The sequence below is a fragment of the Hemibagrus wyckioides genome, linkage group LG01 (assembly GCF_019097595.1).
Source record: "Hemibagrus wyckioides isolate EC202008001 linkage group LG01, SWU_Hwy_1.0, whole genome shotgun sequence".
NCBI classification, from domain to species: Eukaryota; Metazoa; Chordata; class Actinopteri; order Siluriformes; family Bagridae; genus Hemibagrus; species Hemibagrus wyckioides.
The window spans coordinates 31,153,531-31,179,295 of record NC_080710.1 but is presented as its reverse complement, the minus strand read 5'-3'; the positions used below and the strand labels follow the sequence as shown (position 1 = coordinate 31,179,295).

Genomic DNA, 25,765 nt, shown 5'->3' with positions numbered 1-25,765 from the left:
AAGACAGAGAGAGAGCGGGAGTGAAAGAGCGAGAGATAGAGGGAGTGAAAGAGCGAGAGAGAGAGGGAGTGAAAGAGCGAGAGAGAGCGGGAGTGAAAGAAAGCGAGAGAGAGCGGGAGTGAAAGAAAGCGAGAGAGAGAGGGAGTGAAAGAGAGAGAGAGAGGGAGTGAAAGAGAGAGCGAGCGGGAGTGAAAGAGAGAGAGAGCGAGCGGGAGTGAAAGAGAGAGAGAGAGAGAGAGAGAGAGAGCGAGCGGGAGGGAGAGAGAGAGCGAGCGAGAGGGAGAGAGAGAGAGAGAGAGAGAGCGAGAGAGAGAGCGGGAGAGAGAGAGAGAGAGAGAGAGAGAGAGCGGGAGAGAGAGAGAGAGAGAGAGCGGGAGAGAGAGAGAGAGAGAGAGCGGGAGAGAGAGAGAGAGAGAGCGAGCGAGAGAGAGAGAGAGAGAGAGAGAGAGAGCGGGAGTGAGAGAGAGAGCGGGAGTGAGAGAGAGAGAGAGAGCGGGAGTGAGAGAGAGAGAGAGCGGGAGTGAGAGAGCGAGAGAGCGGGAGTGAGAGAGCGAGAGAGAGAGAGAGCGGGAGTGAAAGAGAGTCTTGAGATCTGAGGGTTTGGAGCCTTTGAAGAATTCATAGAGCACTAAATGGAAAACCCGAGGCTGAAAGGAGTGGGGGATTTCTGCAGCTCTCGGTCCGAGGTGTCGGCGTGAAGACGAGTAATGACTAATACTTTCTGAAAGCTTTTAACCTTGCGGTCGCTCTCTCACACGTGGCGCTCTCGCACGTTACCGCACCTCCGTCTCAGGTCCCGAATGCACGCGTACGCCACGTTTTAAGCGCAAAACACTGGCGCGAGAAAGCCGGCGTCATGGAGCGCTGCTGCAGCGACGTGCTAAAGAATAACGTGAGCTGTGTGAGACGGAATCCGAGATAAAAAGTTCTGAATCCTAAAAATTCCGCTTTCATGTCACTCGAGGAAACTAAAGTATACCCCGTTACCATGGTAACAGCACCCTCGCCCCGGGGGTGGAAAAACATGTAGCTATTTAACGTTTACATTTGATGAATGTATGTAGCTGTGCAGGATGAGAAAGGGGCGTGGCTATGCCTAGTGAAAGGGGCGGAGTTTTGCTTGCTGGATATCCTCGTCTGTGTAGGAAAAGTATCCTGTGGTCTTCTCTGAAATAAAGCAGAAAAAATAGCGGCTTAAAAATTTCAAAACAAAATGTCCAGGGAAATTAAAATGAAAGAGAATTTTTTAAAAGAATTTCAAAAATGATTTAAAAATTGTTTGTTTGTTTATTTATTTATTTATTTTAAATGATATATTTGACTAACAATTCAGTACAAATCAGTTCCTTTCAGCCAGTTTGTTTTTAAAATAAAATGAATAAAAAATTAATAAAAAATTAGCATGATATCCTTCTAGACGTCCTTTATCATGATGTCGATATTATATCCTCGTATCAGTGAGTCACAGTGCAGTCACAGTGTGCTAAAGTCCGTACTGAGCATGTGCGGGTTTCCATGGTGATTAAAATAAAAAAAACACACACACACACCAAAAATCTATTTAAAAAATTCTTTCAAAAAATAGGGGTTAAAATAACAAATATGATAATGAATAAGATTTCCAGACTCGTGTACTCATATACATGCGCGCACACACACGCGCGCGCACACGCGTACACACTCACGCGCGTACACGCGTACACGCGTGCGCGCGCGTGTTCTATGTGTATGCGCGCGCGTGTGTACGCGTGTGTGTGTGTACGCGTGTGTGTGTGTACGCGTGTGTGTGTACGCGTGTGTGTGTGCGCGCATGTATATGAGTGAGGCCTCGAGGACGACCATCTCAGTGCAAAAAAAAAAAAATGGGTCACGGAGAGATTTTATTTATTTATTTATTTATTTTGGGCAGCGTTCCATACTACAGCTCTCTCTCTCTCTCTCTCTCTCTCTCTCTCTCTCCGTGTGCATGTTTCTCAGACTGTTTTTGTGAAATCCTGGGATGGATTTTCATCCTCGAGGCCTCATCATCTGAGCTTCAGGCTTTCGGATCTCTTTTGCGATGTTGATGACATCATCGACGTTAGCGAGGCCATCGCAGCATCTTCTCTTCTTACGCCTTTAGTGACGTCTTTCGCCCAGTTTTTATTCTTTTCCTTTTATTTATTTATGTATTTGTTTCTCTCCTAAGAACAGCAGCTGTAGATGAAGGTTAACGTCCCGGTTGTTAACTACACTCTGGATTCCGTTTCTGGGATTTTCCGAGAAGGATCGAACGTCACGTGGATTTTTTGGGGCTCAATAGAAATGTAATTTATTTTTCTTGTCTCCGAGTCGTCCTGAAGCTCTCGCGCGGTTCCTCGTGTCTCTCCGCTGCAGGGACACATGCGGATATCCGTGTTTTGTGTAGAGACGATAAAGATGTATCTCACACACTTGAGAGCTTCAGAGCTCTCTCACACAACCACACCGAGGTTTTCTCCTCTTCTCTACACCGCAGCTGAAGGGGGAGGAAAAGAAAATCCTCCGCCTCCGATGAGTGACTGCCAATCACGCTCGGGTCACTGACTCCAAACAACTCCTTTCAGGCTTATTTATTTATTTATTTATTTATTTACTCACTCACTCTGAGTCAGGTAGCAGAGCCGGCACTGAAACTCGATGGTTATCAGAATAATAAAAAAAAATATGATAAAATGTTCAGGTATTTTTTTTCTGGAATCATGAGATGCTTTGCGAGTGGTTGCAAAGGTGTGAGTCTTTGCGAGTGTGTCTTTGCGAGTGTGAGTCTTTGCGAGAGTGTGAGTCTTTGCGAGAGTGTGAGTCTTTGCGAGTGTGAGTCTTTGCGAGTGTGTCTTTGCGAGTGTGAGTCTTTGTGTAATAATAGTGTGTGTGAAATAAGTGTGTGTGTTTAGTGTGTGAGTGTGTGTAATAAGTGTGCGCGTGTGTGTAATAAGTGTGTGTGTAATAAGTGTGTGTGTGTGTGTAATAAGTGTGTGTGTGTAACAAGTGTGTGTGTGTGTAATAAGTGTGTGTGTGTAATGTGTGTGTGTAATAAGTGTGTGTGTGTAATGTGTGTGTGTAATAAGTGTGTGTGTGTAATGTGTGTGTGTAATAAGTGTGTGTGTGTAATGTGTGTGTGTAATAAGTGTGTGTGTAATAAGTGAGAGTGTGTAAGTGTGTGTGTGTGTGTAATAAGTGAGTGTGTGTAACAAGTGAGTGTGTGTAACAAGTGAGTGTGTGTGTGTGTGTAACAAGTGAGTGAGTGTGTGTGTGTGAGTGTGTGTGTGTAACAAGTGAGTGTGTGTGTGAGTGTGTGTGTGAGTGTGTGTAACAAGTGAGTGTGTGTGTAATAAGTGTGTGTTTGTAACAAGTGAGTGTGTGTGTAATAAGTGAGTGTGTGTGTGTGTAACAAGTGAGTGTGTGTGTGTGTGTGTGTGTAACAAGTGAGTATGTAACAGTGAGTGTGTGTGTGTAATAAGTGAGTGTGTGTGTGTGTGTAATAAGTGAGTGTGTGTGTAAGTGTGTGTGTGTGTGTGTAATAAGTGAGTGTGTGTGTAAGTGTGTGTGTAACAAGTGTGTGTGTGTGTGTGTGTGTGTGTAACAATTGTGTGTGTGTAACAGGTGTGTGTGTGTGTGTGTGTAATAAGTGAGTGTGTGTGTGTGTGTGTGTGTAACAACTGAGTGTGTGTGTGTAACAACTGAGTGTGTGTGTGTAACAACTGAGTGTGTGTGTGTAATAAGTGTGTGTGTGTAACAAGTGAGTGTGTGTGTGTGTGTGTGTGTAACAATTGAGTGTGTGTGTAACAAGTGTGTGTGTGTAATAAGTGAGTGTGTGTGTAGTGAGTGTGTGTATGAAATAAGTGTGTGTAATAAGTGAGTGTGTGTAATAAGTGAGTGAGTGTGTGTAATAAGTGAGTGTGTAATAAGTGAGTGTGTGTAATAAGTGTGTGTGTGTAATAAGTGAGTGAGTGTGTGTAATAAGTGTGTGTGTGTGTGAGTGTGTGTAATAAGTGAGTGTGTGTGTAATAAGTGAGTGTGTGTGTAATAAGTGAGTGTGTGTGTAATAAGTGAGTGTGTGAGTGTGTGTAATAAGTGAGTGTGTGTGTGTGTGTGTAATAAGTGTGTGTGTGTAATAAGTGAGTGTGTGTGTGTGTGTGTAATAAGTGTGTGTGTAATAAGTGAGTGTGTGTGTAATAAGTGTGTGTGTGAGTGTGTGTAATAAGTGTGTGTGTGAGTGTGTGTAATAAGTGAGTGTGTGTGTAATAAGTGAGTGTGTGTGAGTGTGTGTGTAATAAGTGAGTGTGTGTGTAATAAGTGAGTGTGTGTGTAATAAGTGACTGTGTGTGTAATAAGTGACTGTGTGTGTAATAAGTGAGTGTGTGTGAGTGTGTGTGTAATAAGTGAGTGTGTGTGTAATAAGTGAGTGTGTGTGTAATAAGTGAGTGTGTGTGTAATAAGTGAGTGTGTGTGTAATAAGTGAGTGTGTGAGTGTGTGTAATAAGTGTGTGTGTGAGTGTGTGTAATAAGTGAGTGTGTGAGTGTGTGTAATAAGTGTGTGTGTGAGTGTGTGTAATAAGTGAGTGTGTGTGTAATAAGTGAGTGTGTGAGTGTGTGTAATAAGTGTGTGTGTGAGTGTGTGTAATAAGTGAGTGTGTGAGTGTGTGTAATAAGTGTGTGTGTGAGTGTGTGTAATAAGTGAGTGTGTGAGTGTGTGTAATAAGTGTGTGTGTGAGTGTGTGTAATAAGTGAGTGTGTGTGTAATAAGTGAGTGTGTGTGTGTGAGTGTGTGTAATAAGTGAGTGTGTGTGTAATAAGTGTGTGTGTGAGTGAATCAGAGTGATGTGAAGCCCTTCACGTGAGTGTACGTGTTTCCTAACAGATGATGTTTAGTGTGTTACGTTAGATTTGTCGTAGATTTTTACCACAAAAAAAGTTAATGAAAATTAGGGGAGGAATCAGATTTCAGTAATGACTCCTTGAACCCGCCCCTGAAAACACAAAGCTCCGCCCCCGGGAGCTACTGTTGTGAGTCATGTGGGAAATATATCGAAGGAGTTAAACGCCAGCACAAACTCGTAATTACGAGTGGGAATTTGGGAAAGCTCTAAGGTTTCTGAGTTTGGGGGCGTGTCAGCGAGAACACCTCTGCATTTAACGGCGAATTTTCAGTTATTTTCTACAAGTAGAGTTACAGAAAGAAGCTGAAGTGACCTGAGGTCATAATTCTGACTTCCTGGGTCCCGAGAGGACGAGTCGGTAGTTCGGCTGCTTGAAAGTTTTATCTCCGTCTGTTTATATAGATGGAGGATGTTCTCGACGATGTTTCCTCCCTGGATTGTGGGCGGAGTCTGTTAGTGTCGGGGGTGTCTATAAAATGATCAACATTCAGTCTTTACATCTAGACTAGAAACTCTTCTTCTGAAGCCCTAAAACTGTTTATAATGAAAATAAATAAGTAAATAAATAGAAAAATAAATTAAAAAAAAACAAATAGAAAAATAAATATATAAATAAATATATAAATAAGTAGAAAAATAAATATATAAAAGCAGTTGTCCTTTTAATCTGTATTTCTGACAGGTGCATGCTGGGTAATGTGTGTTGTGTGGTGCAGTGTGATGTGATCACGTTAGTTAGTGTAATTAACCTCAGGTTAATAAAGTTTACCGTCACCCGTGCGTGTTACCGTGGCAACCAGGAGCAAAGCTTACCTGTAGTGAAGTAATGATGATTTTTTTTTCTTCTTTAATTAAAAGCAGAGGCGTGCGTCATTAAGCCGCGAGACCCGTGACGGGCCCTACGTCGCCGCACCGTAGCGGACCGGACGCCGCGGCTCTGTGTCACACCTCTGACACCTCTGCTCTCTAAAAAACCAAAACCAAAACAAAAACAAGACCTGTACCTTTTCACACGGCGTTTAACAAGCACTGGATGGGCAAATCTGCCTCGAGAGACTCGGCTTTCATCACCCCTCCCGAGGCTGATCCAAAGGTCACTGCGGCCAAGCTGCTCTGTGTTCGGAAAAACAACGTGGGGAATTTTTACATTTTTTTTAACCCTTTATGCTAACGACTGGTCAGTTTAAGCATTCTGAGGCTGTTTTTCTTAGGAAATATACCACATCAAAGACCTCAAAAATCACTGAGGAATTTTATTACTTTAATAATCATTATCCTGATCTGATCCATGAGGAATCTGCTCAAAAAGATATATATATATATATATATATATATATATATATGATGGCTTTAATGACCAACTGCTGCACAGAGATACAACCATTTAACGCTGAAAAATATTCTAAAGCTAAATAAATTCAGTAATAAGCACCTTTTAGATAAATCTAAATATTATATCATATTTTTACAAAGTGAAGGAGCATGTAACACTCCAGGAAAAATACTCTTCATTTTTTTTACAGTTTGAAATGATTTACAAATAAAATTGTGAATTTTTTTTTTTTAGTCTAGTTTTTTTTTTTTTTTTTAATAAACTTGATCTGTTTCTGAGTAGAACCAGATCATTTCATCGAGCAGTTTTTGTAACTTCAGCATTTATATCTAGTTAATACTTTTTAATTAAAAAAAATTATGCTTCATTTTTATTGGCAATTTCTAAAATGCAATTGATTTTAATTATATAAGAAGAAAATTAGTAGCCAGAAATCTTCTTTGTATTTTTTATTTATTTATTTATTTTTTACATTCAAATTAAATAAATAACATTTAACATTATATATGATCAAACTCCACATAAATATAGGCTATGGTTTATTTTAATTTTTTTTTTATTTAAATTTTTTAAATTCTTTTTTATAAAAATAGATTTTGTAGGTAAACAAATCTATATTTTTTAAAATATAAATCTCATTCAACCCTAATTCTCCAACGCTCATTCATTTTACAAATGCTTTCACTAAAAATTGTTACTAAAAATGACTAAAATAATTTTGTAAATTTATTTATTTTCTTTATAGTTGATCAACATGTTTTAATAGCTTGATAGTTATTTTGCTCCATGTACTTCTTTAGGATAAAAAAAAAAAAATCCAACTTTGTATAACACAGAACTTTAACATGTTTTACAGAATTCACTTTTTTAAAAAACTTTTATTTTATTTATAATTATTTTCTGACACGTTCACCCACTCCAGTCCGGTTTCGGGAACTTCTCTGTGTGATTCTAACACATTTTGTGAAATGAGATCACACTGTGGTTTGACAGGTTGGGGTGTGTGTGTGTGTGTGTGTGTGTGTGTGTGTGTATGTGACCTGATGCACTCGTCTGCCCACTCAGGTGTACGGTGACACACTGACCCTCATCATAATGTCAGATTTATTTAAGCTGAAAATGGGATCTGTGCTCCCCACACACACACACACACACACACACACACACACACACACACACAGGCGGTTTCTCCTCTTCATTTGCGTGACGGATTGATTGACATTGGAGCGGATGATAATTGAGTCTTCCTGTCTGCGGTCTGTAATTTCATTGATTTGCATCTCACTTCCCCTTGTTTCAGTGTCAGAACTCAACGATTTCAGATGAAGGATTTGAGACTCGTGGCGTATAAAAAGCCTCCGCAGGGGAACGATGCAGCAGCACCGGGGCTCGGTTTACCCCGGCGACGTGTCCGATTAATGACGTACGGTCAGGAGTCATGCTACGTGGAGCTGACTAGTTCAAAGATCGACACGTGAAACGTTTTTCTGGGTTGTGGTTACGTCTGAGGGAATAATTCAGAACTTTGAGGATTTCCGACTAGAATTGTTTTGATTTGAGCCAGAAAGAAGTCGGGATTTTGAGATAATCGGTCAGCATGTATAGATCTTAGGACATGAGTGTGAGACGACACCTCAGAGTCGTAGAGCACAAGTCCAAGTTTAGAGAAAAGTCGGAACGTTTGACATCATACATGAGTTTTGAATGAGTTGAAAGTTTGAGAACCTCGACTCTGGAGAGACTTTTTGAGATAATGAGTGAAAACCTCTAGTCAGAATTTTTAGAAATTCAAATTTTGGGAAAATCTGTAGCTTTGAAAAAGAAATCCAGCATCAGTCAGTGAGAAATCCACATTTTGAAGAATTTTGTGATGAAAAATGTCAGAACTTTGTGATAGCATCCAGTTTCTTTGCGTAATAAACGAGGATTTTGCGACAGGGTCAGAACTTTGCGACGATAAATCAGAATTGTGTGAGTTAGAACTCTGAGATAATGGGTAACATTTTTGAGAATAAATTAGAATTTTGTGATCATGTCAAAACTTTGAGATAAATCAACATTTTCAGACTGGGTCAATTTTGAGATAACGCATGAGGATTTTGAGAGTGTTGAGATAATAAATCCAGAAGATTGAGATCATGTCAGAACTCTGAGATCATAAATCAGAATTGTGCGATAGTGCAAGAACCTTAAGATAATAAGTCAGACTTTCGAGATAATGTCAAATTAATTAGAATTGTGCAGTAATGTACAAATTTTGAGATAATGCACCAGAATTTTGAGATAGCGTCAGAATTTTGAGACACTACATCAGGATTGTGTAATAATGTAAAAACTTTGAGATGATAAATCTAAATTTGGAGACTGTGTCAGAACTTCGAGATAATGCGAGAACTTTGAAATAAATCCGATTTGTCATAACGTACGGATTTTGAGATAAGATGGTATCAGAACCTTAAGGTGGATCATATTTTAGATAATAAATCAGAATTTTGAGATAATGCCAGAACTTTGAGGTAATAAATAACATTTTTGAGATAATAAGTCAGAACTTTGAGATAATGCCAGACCTTTGAGATAATAAATCAGAATTGTGCGATACTGTAACAACTTTGGGCTAATGCATCAGAATTCTGAGACACGTTGTGGTGAACTGCTGCTGCGGCTAGAAAGAAATAAAAACCTCTCTGAACCTCTGCAGTATTTTATCTTCTCCATCCAGTAGAACTGACACCTACATTATCAACACCCTGCTAGTTTAAAATGAACCGAATCCAGATCCACGGTTTGTCCTGATTCTCCCAGGTGTTGTACCACAGATTGTATAGTTTAATCTGTTTAATGTTCCTTTTCCCTCTGAACAGAAGCCATGGAGCTGGACGTAGACGAGGATGAGGAGGAGGACTTCCCTCAGACGCTCTCGCCGCTCTTCCAGCGCTCCGTGTCTGAGGACTCGGCCGGCTCGTCTGCCTCGACCGCTGGGAAAGCCAAAACTAGGTTAGTGAGAAACACACACACACACACTGAGCTGAGTCACATCTCTGCGGCTTTATATCCGAGAAGAGCGAGAGGATTTTTTTTTGATGAATAGCAGGGATGGAGAATGTGTTTGTCCTGCTGGGGGTTAAAAAGAAAGAAAGAAAGAAAAGAGAGTGTATACAAAGCAGAGAGCACGTGATGAAAAGAGCTCTGTGTGTGTGTGTGTGTGTGTGTGTGTGTGAGTGTGTGTGTGAGGGGTTCACCGAGGTCAGTGAGAATGGGGGGTGGGGGGGGGTGAGCAGCAGTGGTAATTGAGCAGGGGGATGATGGGAAGAGGAGGGAGGGTGAGACCCGGCACGATGCAGCCTCGCGACCTGCTGATGTCATTAGTACACAGAGGAAAGAGGAGGAGGAAACCACCACCCCCACCCCCACCCAACGCTCGCCTTTCTACTCCCAATTAGCCGCAATTGTCCGCTCTCCACTGTGCAGCGTCTTGAGCAACATGTCGGAGAGAGAGAGAGGAGGCTTTTCCCCTCGGCCTCTCCACCTGCACCCCGCCCACATGCCTCCGCTACACACACACACACACACACACACACACACACACACACTGACACCAACTGTTAGAATCTATTCTTAATAAGCGAATCACACGTCACACTTTTTTCAGAATTTTATAGTCAGATTTAAGTTTGTGGAACGTCCAAGGTGCAGGTCAGATCCTGTTGGTCCACAGCGTGGTGGAGATCTTTACTCCGGTTCAGCAGAAGGCTTTATTTTTTGTATTGGTCAGAATTTTGAGAGGAAAGGACAGATTTTTGAGATGTCAGAATTTATAGGCCATAGGTTAGAATTTAAATGTAAATCATTTTGAGATATGAAGTAAGAATTTCAATTTTTTTTTTGAAAGGTCAGAATTATAGGTTTTGAAACCAATGGGTCAGACTTTAGAGATAAATCAAAAATTTTGAGAATTTCTCAGACTTTACAGAACTTAGAATTTTGAGAGAAAAGGTCAGAATTTATAGGCCCTAGGCTAGAATTTAAAGATTAATTTAAAAAAATGTGAAGTCTGAATTTTTCGGTAGTTTTTCAGATTTTTGACAGGTCAGGATTTTGAGGCAGCGTCTTCGGAGATGTATTGCAAAATATTCAGGTAGTGAGTCAGAATCTCGAAGTTAGGATTTTTTAGAAAATAACTCATAGCTTAGAATCTCAAGATAAATTAAAACTTTGAGAAGAAATCATTGGGCAGTAAGACAGATTTTTTGAGAAGTTAAAATTTTAAGAGGTCGAAATTTTGAGTAAGTAGGTTTTGAGAAAAGAAGTCAGTGGAGTCTGACTCTAATAATCCAGAAATATGAGAGCGGTCAGAATGTTGGTGCGGCGCTGCAGTAGCCGAGCTGCATTAGTGGAAAATATATGAGACGCATTTTCAGCATTGAGTCTCCATTTTATCACTTTGTTCAGTCAGTAGCTAAAAAGTAGCTATAAAGTGGATCTGTCCATTCTCTCTCTCTCTCTCTCTCTCTCTCTCTCTCTCTCTCTCACACACACACACTGCTCATTAGCTGAGAGCTGAAATTGAAATAATTGATAAAATGACTGTTCATTTTAGTTCTAGAAATGTTTGTTTTTGAATTGAAATAATATTCGCAGTCAGAGATCCCCCACCAAGCCCCACCCCCACACCACCACTGGCCCCACCCCCTGTAGTGCACGTTCCCCGGTGTGCCCCGTGTACCCGCAGCAGCTAGCGAGTTAAATGTCAGTTTGCGTTTGACGAGCAGCTCTTCTGGCATCTGTGTGTGTGTGTGTGTGTGTGTGTGTGTGTGTGTGTGTGTGTGAGAGAGTGTGTCTCACTGTCACGCTTATCCGAGTGCATCCTCATCTCCTCCCCCTCCATCCCTTCCGAGCAGAACCTCCTCTCCGCCTCGGCTCGTTCCAGCGTTTCCATCCAGCCAGCGGGGAGTTAAAGAGCCGAGAGGAGCCGAACGCCACGAGGGGAAACTGACACGGCTGTGTGTGTGTGTGTGTGTGTGTGTGTGTGTGTGTGTGTGTGTGTGTGTGTGTGTGTGTGTGTGTGTGTGTGTGTGTGTGTGTGTGTGTGTGTGTGTGTGTGTGGCGTGTCGTGCTTCATTTAGAGTTACAGGCTGAAAGTTGCATTACTTTTAGAACTGTGTGTGTGTGTGAGAAGCGCTCTCTTTAATTTCTTATAATCCTGTGGGTGGAATTTTACTTCTTTCAGAATCCTAACTTTTGGAACGAATTGAATTTTGTTACATCTGTCTTTCTACATTTAACCCTTTACACTCCAACATGGTCGTTTATTTATTTATTTTTTTATTTTATTTTCCTTTAACGGAGAGATAAAATAATTTAGTGTGTGTACACCAAAGGGGGGAAAACCTGTGGATTGTTAATGCTAATATGGAATAGAAATGGCTCACCAGTCCTAGCTACTGTAGCATTGACTAGCTTAGCTTAGCCTAGCTTGCTCATGCTAGGTAGCTTGGTTGAGTTTTTCCTCATCAAACTGCAGCCTTGATCGGTCAGGAGGTGAAAAAAGCGCTTGGATACTCCAATAACGCCAAAATAATACCAATTTTTCTATCTGTGTTTCTTTTATCGTACTTTTTATCCATTTATAGTTATGTCACGTGTTATAGAACATCATGAAAACATTTGAGTTACTGTTCCCCCTCTTCTTGCACATAGTTACCATAGCAACGGTAACATATAGAACGCCTTCTGACCAATCAGAATGGAGGATCGAGCAGCGATGTGGTGCAGTGCATGGAGTACAGTGTATAGAATGTCTAACGTTTCATTACAGAATTAATGCTGATATTTCTCTCTCTTCCTCTCTCTCTTGCCTTTCGACTGTCTCTCTGTCTGTCTATCTTTCTCTCCCTCTCTCTGTCTCTCTCTTGCTCTCTCTGTCTGTCTCTCCCTTTCTCTGTCTGTCTTTCTGTCTGTCTCGCCGTCTCTCTCTTTATCTCTCTTGCCTTCTGTCTGTCTGTCTCTCTCTGTCTCTCTCTCTCTCAGAAAAAAGCTGTGTGCCTTCTGTTACTGTGGTGAGCGGAGTGTATTGGGTCAGGGCGAGCTGAAGCTCTTCGGCCCGACTCCGGGTTACGTCCCACTGCACATCCGCAACCGGCGCGGCAGCTCGGAGAAGGACGACGACTACCACGACGAGGACGACGACAACGACTTCAACGATGACAACGACAATGCCCGGAGCCCAGGCCAGCGTGGGAGGGGCCTGAAGAAGTGAGTGGATCCGTTCGGTTCACCCGATCCTCCGTAGTGTGGTTCTGATTCTCGGAGCGGTGCGGTGAGGTTTGGCCAGAGGAGCCCGGGTTTCCTGTGAGGTCCGGCCGGCGGTTCAGAGATGAAAGCACAGCAGCGGGTTTTAATTATGCCGAGTCGCTCGCTTCTCCTTTAGAGAGAGAAATCCTGGAGATTCCGTGAGCCGTCTAACGTCAGCACTTTCTGAAGGACTATTGATGTTTAAAAGTGGGGGTCGGATACCGCCAAATTGCTGCCTCATTAGCAGGGCTGCTATTGTCCTCGTGTGCGTGTGTGTGTGTAAGCTACAGAGTGAATAGGGAAGTGGCCTCTGATTGTGTAAGTAATGGATGTGGTTTGGACGTGTTTAAAGAGCGCCTGATTGGCCTGCCGGGAAAACCAGGCCTGTGCTGGGGGGAGAGAGAGAGAGACAGGGGGAGAAATTGAGATAAATAAAGACAGTGAATGAGACAAAAAGAGAGAGAGTGAGACAAAGAATGTGAGACAGAACGAGAGTAAGACGGTGAGTGAGAGTGACAGAAAGAGAGTGGAAGAGACAGATAAAGATAGAGTCGACAGTGAGACAGAAAACGAGAGAGTGAGACAGAATGTGAGGGAGACAGAAAGAGAATAAGGCTGAAAGTGAGAGAGACAGACAGAAAGAGAGTAAGTGAGACAAAGAATGTGAGAGTGAGACAGAAAGAGAGACGGTGAGTAAGTGAGAGAGACAGAATGTGTGTGAGAGAGAGAGACAGATAAAGACTGAGTGAGACCGAGACAGAAAGCGATAGAGAGAGACGGAAAGAACGTGAAAGTAAGACAGAGTGAGATGGGGAGTGAAGTAAGTTGGAGACGGATAAAGACAGTGAGTGAGAGTGAGACAGAAAAGGGAGAGAGTGAGACAGGAATTTGTCAGAAATATTTTGTACAGTAAAAAGCTTCATAAACTTCAGATCAAAGAATAAAGATTAAAAAAAGCAAGTAATAAATGAGGCTTTTTCTAAACTTTAACTGCATTTTATTTATTTATTTAATTAATTAATTGTTTGTTCGATTGATTGTCAAATTTGTGAATTCTGCTGATTCCCCCCAATGCATTTTTATTTATTTATTTATTTATTTATTTTATTTCTGGGGCCAAATATCTATCTGGGTAGCTGTATAGTGGCACGCCCTCTGACCCTTAGCCACGCCTACTCAGTGACCCGTGGAGTTCATTCAACGTGGCAGATCCATCAGACCGTGCATGCAAATTAAATTCCTGGATGGGATTTCTGGGTGTGTGTGTGTGTGTGAGAGAGATTTCTTGACGTCAGAAATTTGAGAGTATAAAAACCGGTGTGAAGGTGAGTTGAGGACGCAAACATTTTGTCTCCATAACGTCCAGTCACACTGCAGACTCTCAGATCCTGAAGCTCGTGGTCAGAACAGCGTCCGAATCCTTCCACAGCGTGGATCACGGCCTGCAGACGGAGCCTCCCGAGTCTGAGGTAGATCTCTAGTAGATCATGTGAAGCTCACGTGATCATCCTGACCTTCTTTGGAGCTCAGAGGTTCTGTCTCAGGTGAGAGGGAACGGACGGTCAAGGTGTCGTTTCTGTACACCGCTCAAGTTAGCAAAAGCAAAATATTTTAATATATAACGCTAACTCCAAAACAGACACACACACACAGACACACACACAGACACACACACAGACACACACACACAGGATTTCAGTAGAGTTTTTTCTGCACGTTTTCCTGAAGGGTGCCAATACTTTTGGAATTAAGGGAGCACTTATAAAGTAGACTGGAACTGATCTGAGTAGATGGAGGAGGATTTCTTCTCTCTCTCTCTCTCTCTCTCTCTCTCTCTCTGTCTGCTTTCTGTCTCTTTCTCTGTCTGCTTTCTGTGTCTCTCTTTCTCTCTTTCTCTGTCTGCTTTCTGTCTCTCTCTCTCCTCCCCCTACTCCCCCTCTCTCTGTCTGTCTCTCTTTCTCTCTCTCTCTTTCTGCTTTCTGTCTCTCTCTCTTCCCCTCCCCCTCTTTCTCTTTGTCTCTCTCTGTCTGTCTCTCTCTCTGTCTCCCCCCATCCCCTCTTTCTTTCTCTCTCTCTTTCTGTCTGTCTTTCTCTCTCTCCCTGTCTCTCTCTCTCTGTCTCTTCCTCTCTCTATGCCCCCCCCTCCCTCTCCCCCATCCCCCCGCTCTCTCTGTAAGTTGTTTATGGTCTGTCACCTCCTCTTTTTCTCTCTTTTTCTCTTCCTCGTTCTTCGACTCGTCTCTCTTGTTTTTCATGGAATTCCAGACTTCACTTTCACTTGTGTTTTGACTCCAGCTCCCTCATTCTCATTGGCTTGCTCGCTCACTCTTTGTGCCTCTCTCTCTCTCTCTCTCTCTCTCTCTCTCTCTCTCTCTCTCTCTTTCTCTTTTGTGACACTTTAAAGTCTGTTGTTCACGTGTGTTAGATTAAGAACCTCACTCGTGGCTCAATGCGTTTTAGCCTAAATTTTTTTCAGGGCTGCGTTTTTGGCAGACAAGAAAGACTATATGAGTGGTTTGTCTCGTTGTACTGTTGGCACATGTGAGGAAATGGAGAGACAGACAGACAGACTAATGGAGGAGACAGAGGAGAAAGAGATGTTGTGCCAGACAAGACGAGAGAAACCGACAGAGACAAGGAGTTCAAGAGAGAGACAGAAAGGCAGGCAGGCGGGCAGACAGACAGACAGACAGACAGACAGACAGACTGGCGGGCAGACAGACAGGCGTAGACGGAGCGCTCTGACCCAGATAAAAGAGTGAAAGCTAAGTGAGCGCTGCAATTCAATTTGGGTCGATTAATTTGGTGCCACGACGGTCCAATGATTAGTCACTCGATAACGGGGAGGGAGGAATCCATGAGGGGAACACTTTGTCCAGTTTCCCCTGTCTCTCTCTCTCTCTCTCGCTCTCTCTCTTTCTCTCTCTCTCTCTGTTTTTGCCTTTCTCTTCCTGTATTTTCTTTCTCTCTCCCACACTTGCTTTCTGTGTGTCTCTGTCTTTCTCACTAAGGCTCTCGCTCTCGCGCTCGCTCTCTCTCTCTCTCTCTCTCTCACTCTCGCTCTCCCTCTCTCCCCTCCTGCACCTTGTGACTCGTCGTTGACTAAAGTTCCGGTGAAGCGACGCCCCTGGGCTTATTAGACCTGTTCCTAATTTTTACTCAGGTCTGACGAGCCAATCAGGCGTCTCTCTGAGGACAGGTGACGTAACACCGCCTGCTCCTGGACGCCTGCCAAGCAGCTCGGCGCTGCTGTGGTGGAGCTCTCTGATTGGTTGGTCTAGACGCTGGAACGTTTCCAGCTAGAGACGGGGGAGCAGGAAGGAAAATAATAACAACTGAGAGAGAGAGAGAGAGAGAGAGAGAGAGAGAGAGAGAGAGAGAGAGAGAGAGAGGAGTGTGCTGTACCGAAGCTCAGTGAATGTTGTGTATCTCTCTTTCTTCACATGAAAAGGTTCTGAAGAGGTTCTGCTGTTTTACAAGCGAAACCCTGTGGTGTAGATAGAACACGGTCCTGAAGACGAGATTTCTCATCCTTTTATGTGTTTAATAAAATATTGATTTATTTACAGATCATTTTACAAACTGTATTGTGTTTGTGTTTTTATTTATGCTTGTGTATCTACACTATATTGTCAAAAGTTTTAGGACGTCTGCCTTTCCATGCACATGAATGTAATATGGAGTTGTCCCGCCCCCTTTACAGCTATAACAGCTTCAACATCTTCTGGGAAGGCTTTCCACAAGGTTTAGGAGTGTGTTTATGGGAATTTTTTGACCATTCCTCTAGAAGTGCATTTGTGAGGTCAGGCACTGATGTTGGGTGAGAAGGTCTGGGTCACAGTCTCCGCTCTAATTCATCCCAAAGGTGTTCTATGGGGTTGAGGTCAGTCAAGTTCCTCCACACCAAACCCACTCATCCATGTCTTTATGGACCTTGCTTTGTTTACTAGTGTGCAGTCATGTTGGAACAGGAAGGGGTCATCCCCAGCATGAAATTGTCCAAAATGTCCTGGTATGAAGCTGAAGCATTAAGAGTTCCTTTCACTGGAACTAAGAGGCCGACCCCACACCATAACTCCCCCTCCACCGAACTGTACACTTGGCACAATGCAGTCAGGCATTCAGTACCACTCTCTTGGCAACCACCAAACCCAGACTCGTCCGTCGGATTGCCAGGCAGAGCAGCGTGATTGGTCACTCCAGAGAACACGTCTCCACTGCTCTAGAGTCCAGTGGCTGAGTTTCTGTTGTTCCCAATCGCTTCCACTTTGTCATAACACCACTAACAGCTGACCGTGGAATACTTAGTAGTGAGGAAATTTCACGAATGATGTTATTGCACAGGTCGGAACCTATCACGGTACCACGCTTGAATTCACGGAGCTCCTGAGAGCGAGCCATTCTTTCACAGATGTGTGTAGAAGCAGTCTGCATGCCTAGGTGCTGGATTTTATACACCTGTGGCCATGGAAGTGACTGGAACACCTGAATTCAATGATCTCGAGGGGTATCCCAAAACCTTTGGCAATATAGTGTATCTTATCATTTTGCCGATGCAGCATCGTGCTATGACGTGATGTTTCTGATGTGGTGTCAGCAGAAATCTTTAAGAAAGCTAGAATCAGTGTTTTATTAAATTTGTGCCACAGCCTTTTAACCCTTTTTCCTTCTCTTTCCCGTAACCTGGCTGTTGAGCCAATGTAAATACGATGGAAATGTCAAGTGTTCAGGATCTCCACGTTCAGGATCTCCACGTTCAGATCGTAGTTCAAACAAATCAGATCTCTTCCTCAGCGTTTGAGCGTACAGAGCGGGTTAAAAAATCGATGCCGCGTGTCTGTGTAATCATAACGCTTTCACAAAGGAAGTGAAGAACTCCGTCCGTATGGATTTTACTTCATCTCTCTGCTGTTAGAGACGAAAATAAAAAACCCCAGCTCTGATGTTTTCAGAGTTTGATCTTCACGTCGCTTCAGAACGTTTCACTTTCAGCCTTTTCACACGAGATATTTCCCCTGGGTCCTAGTGACCTCTGTGTAAAGGGAATCCTGGGGTTGTGTAGTTAGTGATCACACACTGTTCCTCCTTTCCCCGGGGTTAACACTGAATCCTGGATCTTCATCATCTGATGTTTCACACTCTACATTCCTAAACCCCGCCTTCTAATTAGCGTATTCACATATGAACAACCCTGATTGGATAAATCCGACGCACGGCCGCTTTAAATAACGTCTCGTCTCACGCTTTCACTTTTATCAGTGAGGTTAAAAAAAGTTCAGGTCTGTTCTTCTGCACCCGAGCAGGTTCTGTTATCTTTCACAGCTTTATCATCTTTTTTGTTCTTTTTAAGTTAAGACAGACGTTCGTTCCTCGATATCCGACTTCCGCTAATGTTTCAGCGTGACGTATTTCCCCCTCGCTACGGCGCGCACTTCCATGATGTCGGGTGTTTTACCTCCTGACTCTATCTACCGAGTCGTTTTTGTTAAGTGTCGCTACATTCTGGTTTTCTCCTGATATGAGGTACAGAGGCGCTGCTCAGTTTCTGATTGGTTGTCTGTTGCTAAGTGACTAGCCGTACCAGTCTAACAGCATGTGGTTTCACACTGTAACACCTCCAGCACCGTTATGTGGAGTTGACACTTGTCTGGATTCGGATTGGGCGACTTGTCAATCATTTAATAGCCACACCCGCAACCAATCATTATGAGGACAAGCTGCATTTTTAAGGAGCTGTAAATTTTACGAGTGGAGCTTTGTGTATATGGTTTGGGAAAGGGGGCGGGGTCAGCGAGTCAGTTATTCAAAGCTTAGGTAAGAGTGTAGTATGGGGTGGGGGGGAAACTGGTCTGGAATACTTGTCTGGTTTCGGATTGGGTGACTTGTCAGTCATTTTATAGCCACACCCACAACCCCGTAATTATGAGGACAAGCTGCATGTTTAAGGAGATGTAAATTTTAGGGGTGGAGCTTTGTGTATATAGATTAGGAAAGGGGGCGGAGTCAGCGAGTCAGTCAGTTATTCAGATCTTATTTAACTCCTCCCTCTAAACTTTTGGAGAGTTTAAAAATAAAACGTATCTCGGAGCCAAGGGGTGCACAAACTTTTAGCTCATCAATAAGTGTCTTGTTAACGTCGTGAACTTTTCCCCGACTGCCATCTTCCAACCTTTAGTTTAGTGTTGATGAATGGTGTTGAAGATGAGATTGGAAGCCGAGTCGAAGCGTGTGCGTGCGCACGTGTGTGTGTGTGTGTGTGTGTGTGTGTGTGTGTGTGTATAAGTGTGTGTGATGTATTACAGACACGCTGTATTCATAAGCTGCAGAAGGTTATTTAGAGTGTAATTAAATCACTGTGTTATCCACAGTGAGCGCGCTCAGACACTGATGTATAGCGCACACACACGTGTCTGGTGATAAACGGCTGACATTAAGTATTGGCACCCCTCTGACCCTGCAGCCGTGTTCACTCGGAAAGACACTTAGCGCCTTTTTCTTTCCTTTCGGCCTCATTGTTTTTTTTTCTCTCTTTCCCTCTTGAATGATTCCAACACTCGTCTGTTCTTTTTTTGTCTTTTTATGCATTTTATTTCTTCAGTTCATTTTATTTGTCTCTTGAAATGAGCTCTATAAAAAAAAAAAAGTGTCTTGATACAAGCGTCATAATTAGTCTAGTTTACTTAAAATACCCACAGTATCAAGCATTTGTGTGTGTGTTTTTTTTTTTTTTGTGGTGATGGATAGAAACGGTTGAAGAAGAAGGAAGTGGAGGAAAAATGATAATAGTGAATTATCTTCGCATTAGCGTCACTTTAAAGCTACGGGTCGGCTTGAGAATCTGATCACTGAAACTAAATGGAAATGTTCAAATTACGTTTCAATGAGTCGATTCATCGATTGATGATTTGACTCGCTTGTGTGAGTATAGCGTTTAGTGATGGAGAAGCGGTGTGTGTGTGTGTGTACACGTGTGTGTGTCATTGAAACTTCATGGAAATGTTTTGTCGCATGAATAAAATGAGTCGATTCAGCGAAAGTGAATAGAATTGTTAAATTCCTTGCTAGTGTGAGTATAACGCTTCGTGATGGGGTGTGTGTGTGTGCGCGGTGATGTGTGTCAATGAAACTTAATGGAAATGTTTCATCCTGTGTATAAAGACTGAATCGATTCATGAGTCAATTCAGGGAAATTGAATCGTATTGTTAAATGACTCGCTAGTGTGAGTAGAGCTTTTATTGATGGAGAGGCTGTGTGTGTGTGTGAGTGTAGAGACACATAAGGAGCATGGGGCATGTTTGTGAAGATTTATATTTATATAAACTTAAAGATTGAACATTTCCCCTTCCCATTTATGGTGTGTGTGTGTGTGTGTCCGTCCATGTTTTCATGTTTCCTTGCTCATATAAACCTTAAAGGGAAGGCCATAAAGTGGCAGGTTTTTTAATTTATATAAAAGTGTTTGTCTTTGTCTTTCTTTGCCTATATCTTCTGCTATGTCCTTGTGTGTGTGTGTGTGTGTGAGCGTGTGTGTGTCCTAGCATGCATGTGTGTGCGTGTGTCCTAGCATGCATGTGTGTGCGTGTGTCCTACCTTGCGTGTGTGTGTGTGTGTGCGCGCGTGTCTTAGTGGGTGTGTGCTTGTGTGTCCTTGCGGTTGTGTGTGTGTGTACATGTATGTATGTGTGCGCGTGTCCTTGCATGTGCGTGCATGTGTGCAACGTGTTTGTGCGATTTGTGTGCATGTGTGTCCCAGCGTGTGTGTGTGTCTTTTCTGCTGATATCTACACCTTAATGGAAATGAATTGGAGTGCTGATCTATTTTGGATCTAAAGCAAGCTACAGATAAGGTGTGTGTGTGAGCAACATAAACCCTAATGAGGAGGAAGTGGGCGTTGGAGGCGTGTACATCAGTGTGTGTATGCAGATGTGTTGGGATGGGAGGTGAGAGGATACAGTAGTCTTTCATGGTGAGGCGTGTGTGTGTGTGTGGCTGCCTCTTCAGTCCGGCTCTTTTTAAATGTTAATTCCTGTTTTCCGCTTCTCTTAGTCTCTCTCTCTCTCTCTCTCTCTCTCTCTCTCTCTCTCTCTCTCTCTCTGCCTCCGTATCCGGCGGTGCTCATCCCCCCTCCCCCTCCCCCCTCAGAACAGCCAGTCGTTGTGTGAGGGCCAAGTGTGATAGCTGCTCATCGTGCCCAGTCTCTTCCTGTCTCCTGTCTCTGTCCTGTCCTGTCCCCGATACACCGTTACACCTTCCTGTCCACTGACCTGACCACTGAGGAACAGTCCAGTTCTCAGAGTTCATCTGACCAGTACTCAGTGGCCTTCTTTGATCTTCTGCATGAATCAGTAGCTCGGAAGTTTGAGGAACAGTTATACGGAAGAACACACTGAGCTGTTCAATAAACAAGCTGTTGCCTAGCAACCGTTTTACCTGAGGAGGTGTGGTCACGCAGGTTTCCTGTTTGAAACGAAACAGTTAAATAATCTCAGGTGTATTTTTATTAAGAAAGACTATCACTTATAGGAAGTGATATTAACTAAAATCTCTCTCTCTCTCTCTCTCTCTCTCTCTCTCTCTCTCTGTATTGCTTGCTCTGTCTCTCTCTCTCTTTCTATTGCTCTCTCTCTATCTCTCTCGCTCTCTCTCTCTCTGTCTCTCTCTCACTCTCTTTTTCTATTGCTCTGTCTCTCTCCGTTCATTTCTCTCTCTCTTTTTCTATTGTGCTCTCTCTCCTCCCCTCTCTCTTTCTCTCTCTCTCTTTTTCTATTGTGCTCTCTCTCCTCCTCTCTCTTTCTCTCTCTCTCTCTGTCTCTCTCTTTCTATTGCTCTGTCTCTCTCTCTCTCTCTCTCTGTCCATTTCCCTCTCTCTCTCTCTCTCTCTCTCTCTCCCCTCAGGATCAGCTCTCCAGACAGCGGACTGCACTCGTCCTCAGCTCCGGGCAGCACAGACCCGTGTAGCGAGGAACCCGTCCACAAACTCTGGGAGGAGCTGGGTCAGCTCGGTCTCCCTCACGACATCAATGTGCAGTCCTTATTCGACCCCACTGGTGAGAACACACAACTCTCCGAAGAACACCAGGACGTGGATGTGTTCCAGCTGTTCAGCAGGAATGCAGACCGATATGAAAAGAGTCTCACAGAGGGAAACAGCTTATTCTGTGCTTCTAGAAATTTCACTGATACACAGTATTTTTGGGATTGTTTGTTTGTTTGTTTGTTTATTTATTTATTTATTTACATTTTTTTGGGGTGGGTGAAAAATGTTGCCGAATTTTTGCTGTTTTTTGTGCAAAGATTTTTTTTTAAATTAAATATTTATTTATTTTTGTTTTTCGTGGTGTTTGGTAATTTTTTAAAATAAAATTTATACAGAATTTAAGCCATCAGGGTGAATTTCTTTCGTCAAACAGATATGAAGATTTTTTTTTTTTTTTGGTGAAAAAAATAATTTGTTATTATTATTATTATTTTGTGGTGTTTGGGAAATTTTATTTATTAAAAAATAAATCTGATTTTCTTTTTTTTCTTTTTTTTTCTTTTTTTTTTGACTTTTTAACATTTTCTGGGTGGGGGAAACAAATATTGCTGAATTTTTGTGAAATTATTTATTTATTTATTTATTTATTTATTTTGGTGGTGTTTCATAAATTGTTTTAATAGAACATTATACAAAATTTTAGCCCTCAGGAAAAGAATTACTTTTCTCAAACTAGTTAAACATTTAAACTGGTCACAGAGGTTTAATTGTTGAGGATTTGGTGCTGATTTAAGGGGGAAGTTTTCAACAGAGTAACAACAAGAAGTCAAAAATATCCTGATGTTTCTAATAATATCTGGTTATAGTAAACAGCTGAGTAGCACATCTGATTGCTGTGTGTGTGTGTGTGTGTGTGTGTGTTACAGGGCAGTGCTGTGCTCACCTGCGGTGTGCGGCGTGGTCAGACGGTGTGTGGCGTGGTGAAGGAGGCCAGGCTCAGCTCTATGTGGATAAAGCCATTGACTCAGGGAGCACAGAGGTCAGCAAACGGCTTAATGATCCCTCTTCCTGTCATGAGTGTCTCACTTTCCTTTTCTTCTAAATCTAAAAGATTGGATTGGAAATAATCGTTATTAGATTGGACTGGTAAATATTTCCAGTCCAATCTTTTCCAATATGTATAATTAATGTTAATTAATTAATTAATAGTTTTTATTTTGACTCATTTTCCTCACCTCTGGGACCTGATCACATCTTGGTATAATATTATATAGTATAGTGATGAAGCATAATGTCTGAACAAAATTATAACGAATTCGCATTTCCCTTTCCTTTCGACTGTCCGATGCCCTGCTTAGTAAGCGGTCAGTCAGCATTGGGGTGGGAGGACACAATGAGGAGGGTGTGTGTGTTAGTATTCAGGTATGAGGTGGAGAAGGATGAAGGAAGAATGTGCTGAATGTGCTGTAAATAACGCCTCGGCACGGTCGTCTGTTCAGCACATTTTCCTTCTTGGCTGTCGGCTGTGACTTTCGTAGTTTCTGTATCAGGAAAAGGAAACGTGTCGTAAACCATCTCTACTGAGATTCACCGTGAATCAATGAAACCTGTTTAATAATATAAAGATTAAAGTGCCAGCTCAGATTCAGTGTAGACCTCTTTATGCTAAGTAGAAAAGATGGGACCCGTTAGTTACAGTAGAGGAACAGCTCATTATTTGCCAGTTTGTTTAAATATCCAGGCTGGATTTTGTCCAACATTAAGGAACTCGCTTATCAGCTTTAACACCAACCTCAGACCGTTAGCTTGTCGAGACTCGTACAACTTGTCTTCTTTCCTCCATATTTTCTCTTCTCTCTCGTCTTCTCTAAAGGGATGACCGAAGCCAGATGATGGATTTAGTAACTGACTAATACACATGTAGACTGATGAATTCTGTCTAATGTACTCTGTAGCTCTAGAAATACCCGTGATAGCTCTATGATAGCTCTATAGAATGCTCTATGATAGCTTTATAGTGGCTCTATTATAGCTCTATCGAATGCTCTACAATGACTTTGGCTGCTCTGTAGAATGCTCTTATGATGGCTCTATGACAGCTCTATAGAATGCTCTATGGCAGCTCTAATAGAATGCTCTACAATGGCTCAATGACAACTCTTTAGAATGCTCTATGATGGCTCTATGACAGGTCTATAGAATACTCTATGATTGCTCTATGGAATGCTCTTCGGCAGCTCTGTGGTATGCTCTATGGTGGCTCTATGGAATGCTCTGCAATCGCTCTATAACTGCTCTATATAATGTTCTACATTGGCTCTATGACTCTAGAATGCTCTACGATGACTGAGCTCTATAGAATGCTCTATGGCAGCTCTATTGGATGGTCTACAATGACTCTGACAACTCTTTAGAATGCTCTATGATGCCTCTGTGATTGCTCTATGGAATGATTTATGATGGCTCTATGATTGCTCTATAGAATGCTCTATGGTGGCTCTATGACAACTCTATAGAATGCTGTATAATGGCTCTATGACAGTTCTATAGAATGCTGTATAATGGCTCTATGACAGCTCTATAGAATGCTCTATGGTGGCCCTATAGAATGCTGTACAATGGCTCTATGACCGCTCTATAGAATGCTCTATGGTGGCCCTATAGAATGCTGTACAATGGCTCTATGACCGCTCTATAGAATGCTCTATGGTGGCCCTATAGAATGCTCTATAGAATGCTCTACAATGGCTCCATGACCACTCCTTTAGAATGCACTATGATGCCTCTGTGATTGGTCTATAGAATGCTGTATGATAGCTCTATGGCAGCTCTATAGAATGCTCTATGATGGCTCTATGACTGCTCTATGATCTATAGATTGATGTATAATAGCTCTGTGACAGCTCTATATAATGCTCTATGACTGCTTTATAGAATGCTCTATGATACTCTATAGAATGTTGTGTGATAGCTCTATGGCAGCTCTATAGAATGCTCTATGACGGCTGTATATAATGCTCTATGATGCTCTATAGAATGTTGTGTGATAGCTCTATGACATCTCTATAGAATGCTCTATGACGGCTCTATAGAATGCTCTATGATTGCTCTGTAGAATGCTCTATGATGGGTCTATGACTGCTCTATAGAATGCTCTATGATGGCTCTATGACTGCTCTATAGAATGCTCTATGATGGCTCTATGACTGCTCTATGATCTATAGATTGATGTATAATAGCTCTGTGACAGCTCTATAGAATGCTCTATGACTGCTTTATAGAATGCTCTATGATGCTCTATAGAATGTTGTGTGATAGCTCTATGGCAGCTCTATAGAATGCTCTATGATGGCTCTATGATTGCTCTATAGAACGCTTTAAACAGCCAGAAGTCTGGCTGTAGTCTATGAAGAAATTCACACACACTGATCAGAATTGAATAAACAGCTGGAAAGGCCACGCCCAGTCAGCACAGGAATAGAAATATTTTTTCACTCCTGTTAAGTAAGGCTTAATTACCAAGATTAAAAAAAAACATTGTTGTTTTGCTAATCCTGCCTCACTACGCTACATGCCCATCGCTCACGGTTTACACAGCGGAGACAGGCGAGCAGAGCCGTGATTAAGTATTCGGAGCGAATGGTGAACGAGCTTATTATCGGCGGTGAGAGAGTGGGCGGAGGGCACGTGCTCCTCTCCTGCTCTTTAAAATATTCTCCAATTAGGACGGGATCAGTTCGGCGCCGCCGCAGCGCTCTCACGTGTGAAGCCGAGGCTAATTAACACGACGTGATGTGGCAGACACGGACACAGGGGAAGTGTGTGTGTGTGTGTGTGTGTGTGTCGGGGGAGGGGGAGGGGGAGGGGGGTGGAGGGAGGGGGCACGTGGGCACATTAGGGGTAATTAATTGTTTTTATTTCGACTCATTTTCCTCACCTCTGGGACCTGATCACATCTTGGTGAGAAAGTGTGTGTGTGTGTGTGAGACAGAGAGAGAGAGAGAGAGAGAGAGAGAGAGAGGCACTGAAACAGACAAGCAGATTTGCATAAATAAAGTGTGTGTGTGTTTGAGAGAGAGATTTTAAAGGTCTTTGTAGGATTTTATTATTTAGGAAATGCACTGTTTTTATTATTATTATTATTATTATTATTTATTTATTTTTTTTATCTTATTTTATTTTGTTATATTTTTGATGACAACCCCTGTTTCACTGGCTGAGGGAGGTTTCTTTATGTTTTATTTTATTTATATTTAGCATCT

General features: G+C 42.4%; 1 protein-coding gene across 7 annotated transcripts in view; it reads left to right on the top strand.

The window, feature by feature from the left end:
* kmt2ca (lysine (K)-specific methyltransferase 2Ca) overlaps positions 1-25,765 on the top strand; it is a 199,228-nt gene that overhangs the window by 48,391 nt on the left and 125,072 nt on the right. For all 7 annotated transcript variants that reach the window (XM_058395324.1, XM_058395335.1, XM_058395317.1 and 4 more), the window contains exons 4-7: positions 9,096-9,228; positions 12,262-12,486; positions 21,422-21,573; positions 22,430-22,542. In XM_058395324.1, the coding sequence (XP_058251307.1) occupies positions 9,096-9,228; positions 12,262-12,486; positions 21,422-21,573; positions 22,430-22,542 (623 nt within the window). The remainder of the gene's footprint in view (positions 1-9,095; positions 9,229-12,261; positions 12,487-21,421; positions 21,574-22,429; positions 22,543-25,765) is intronic.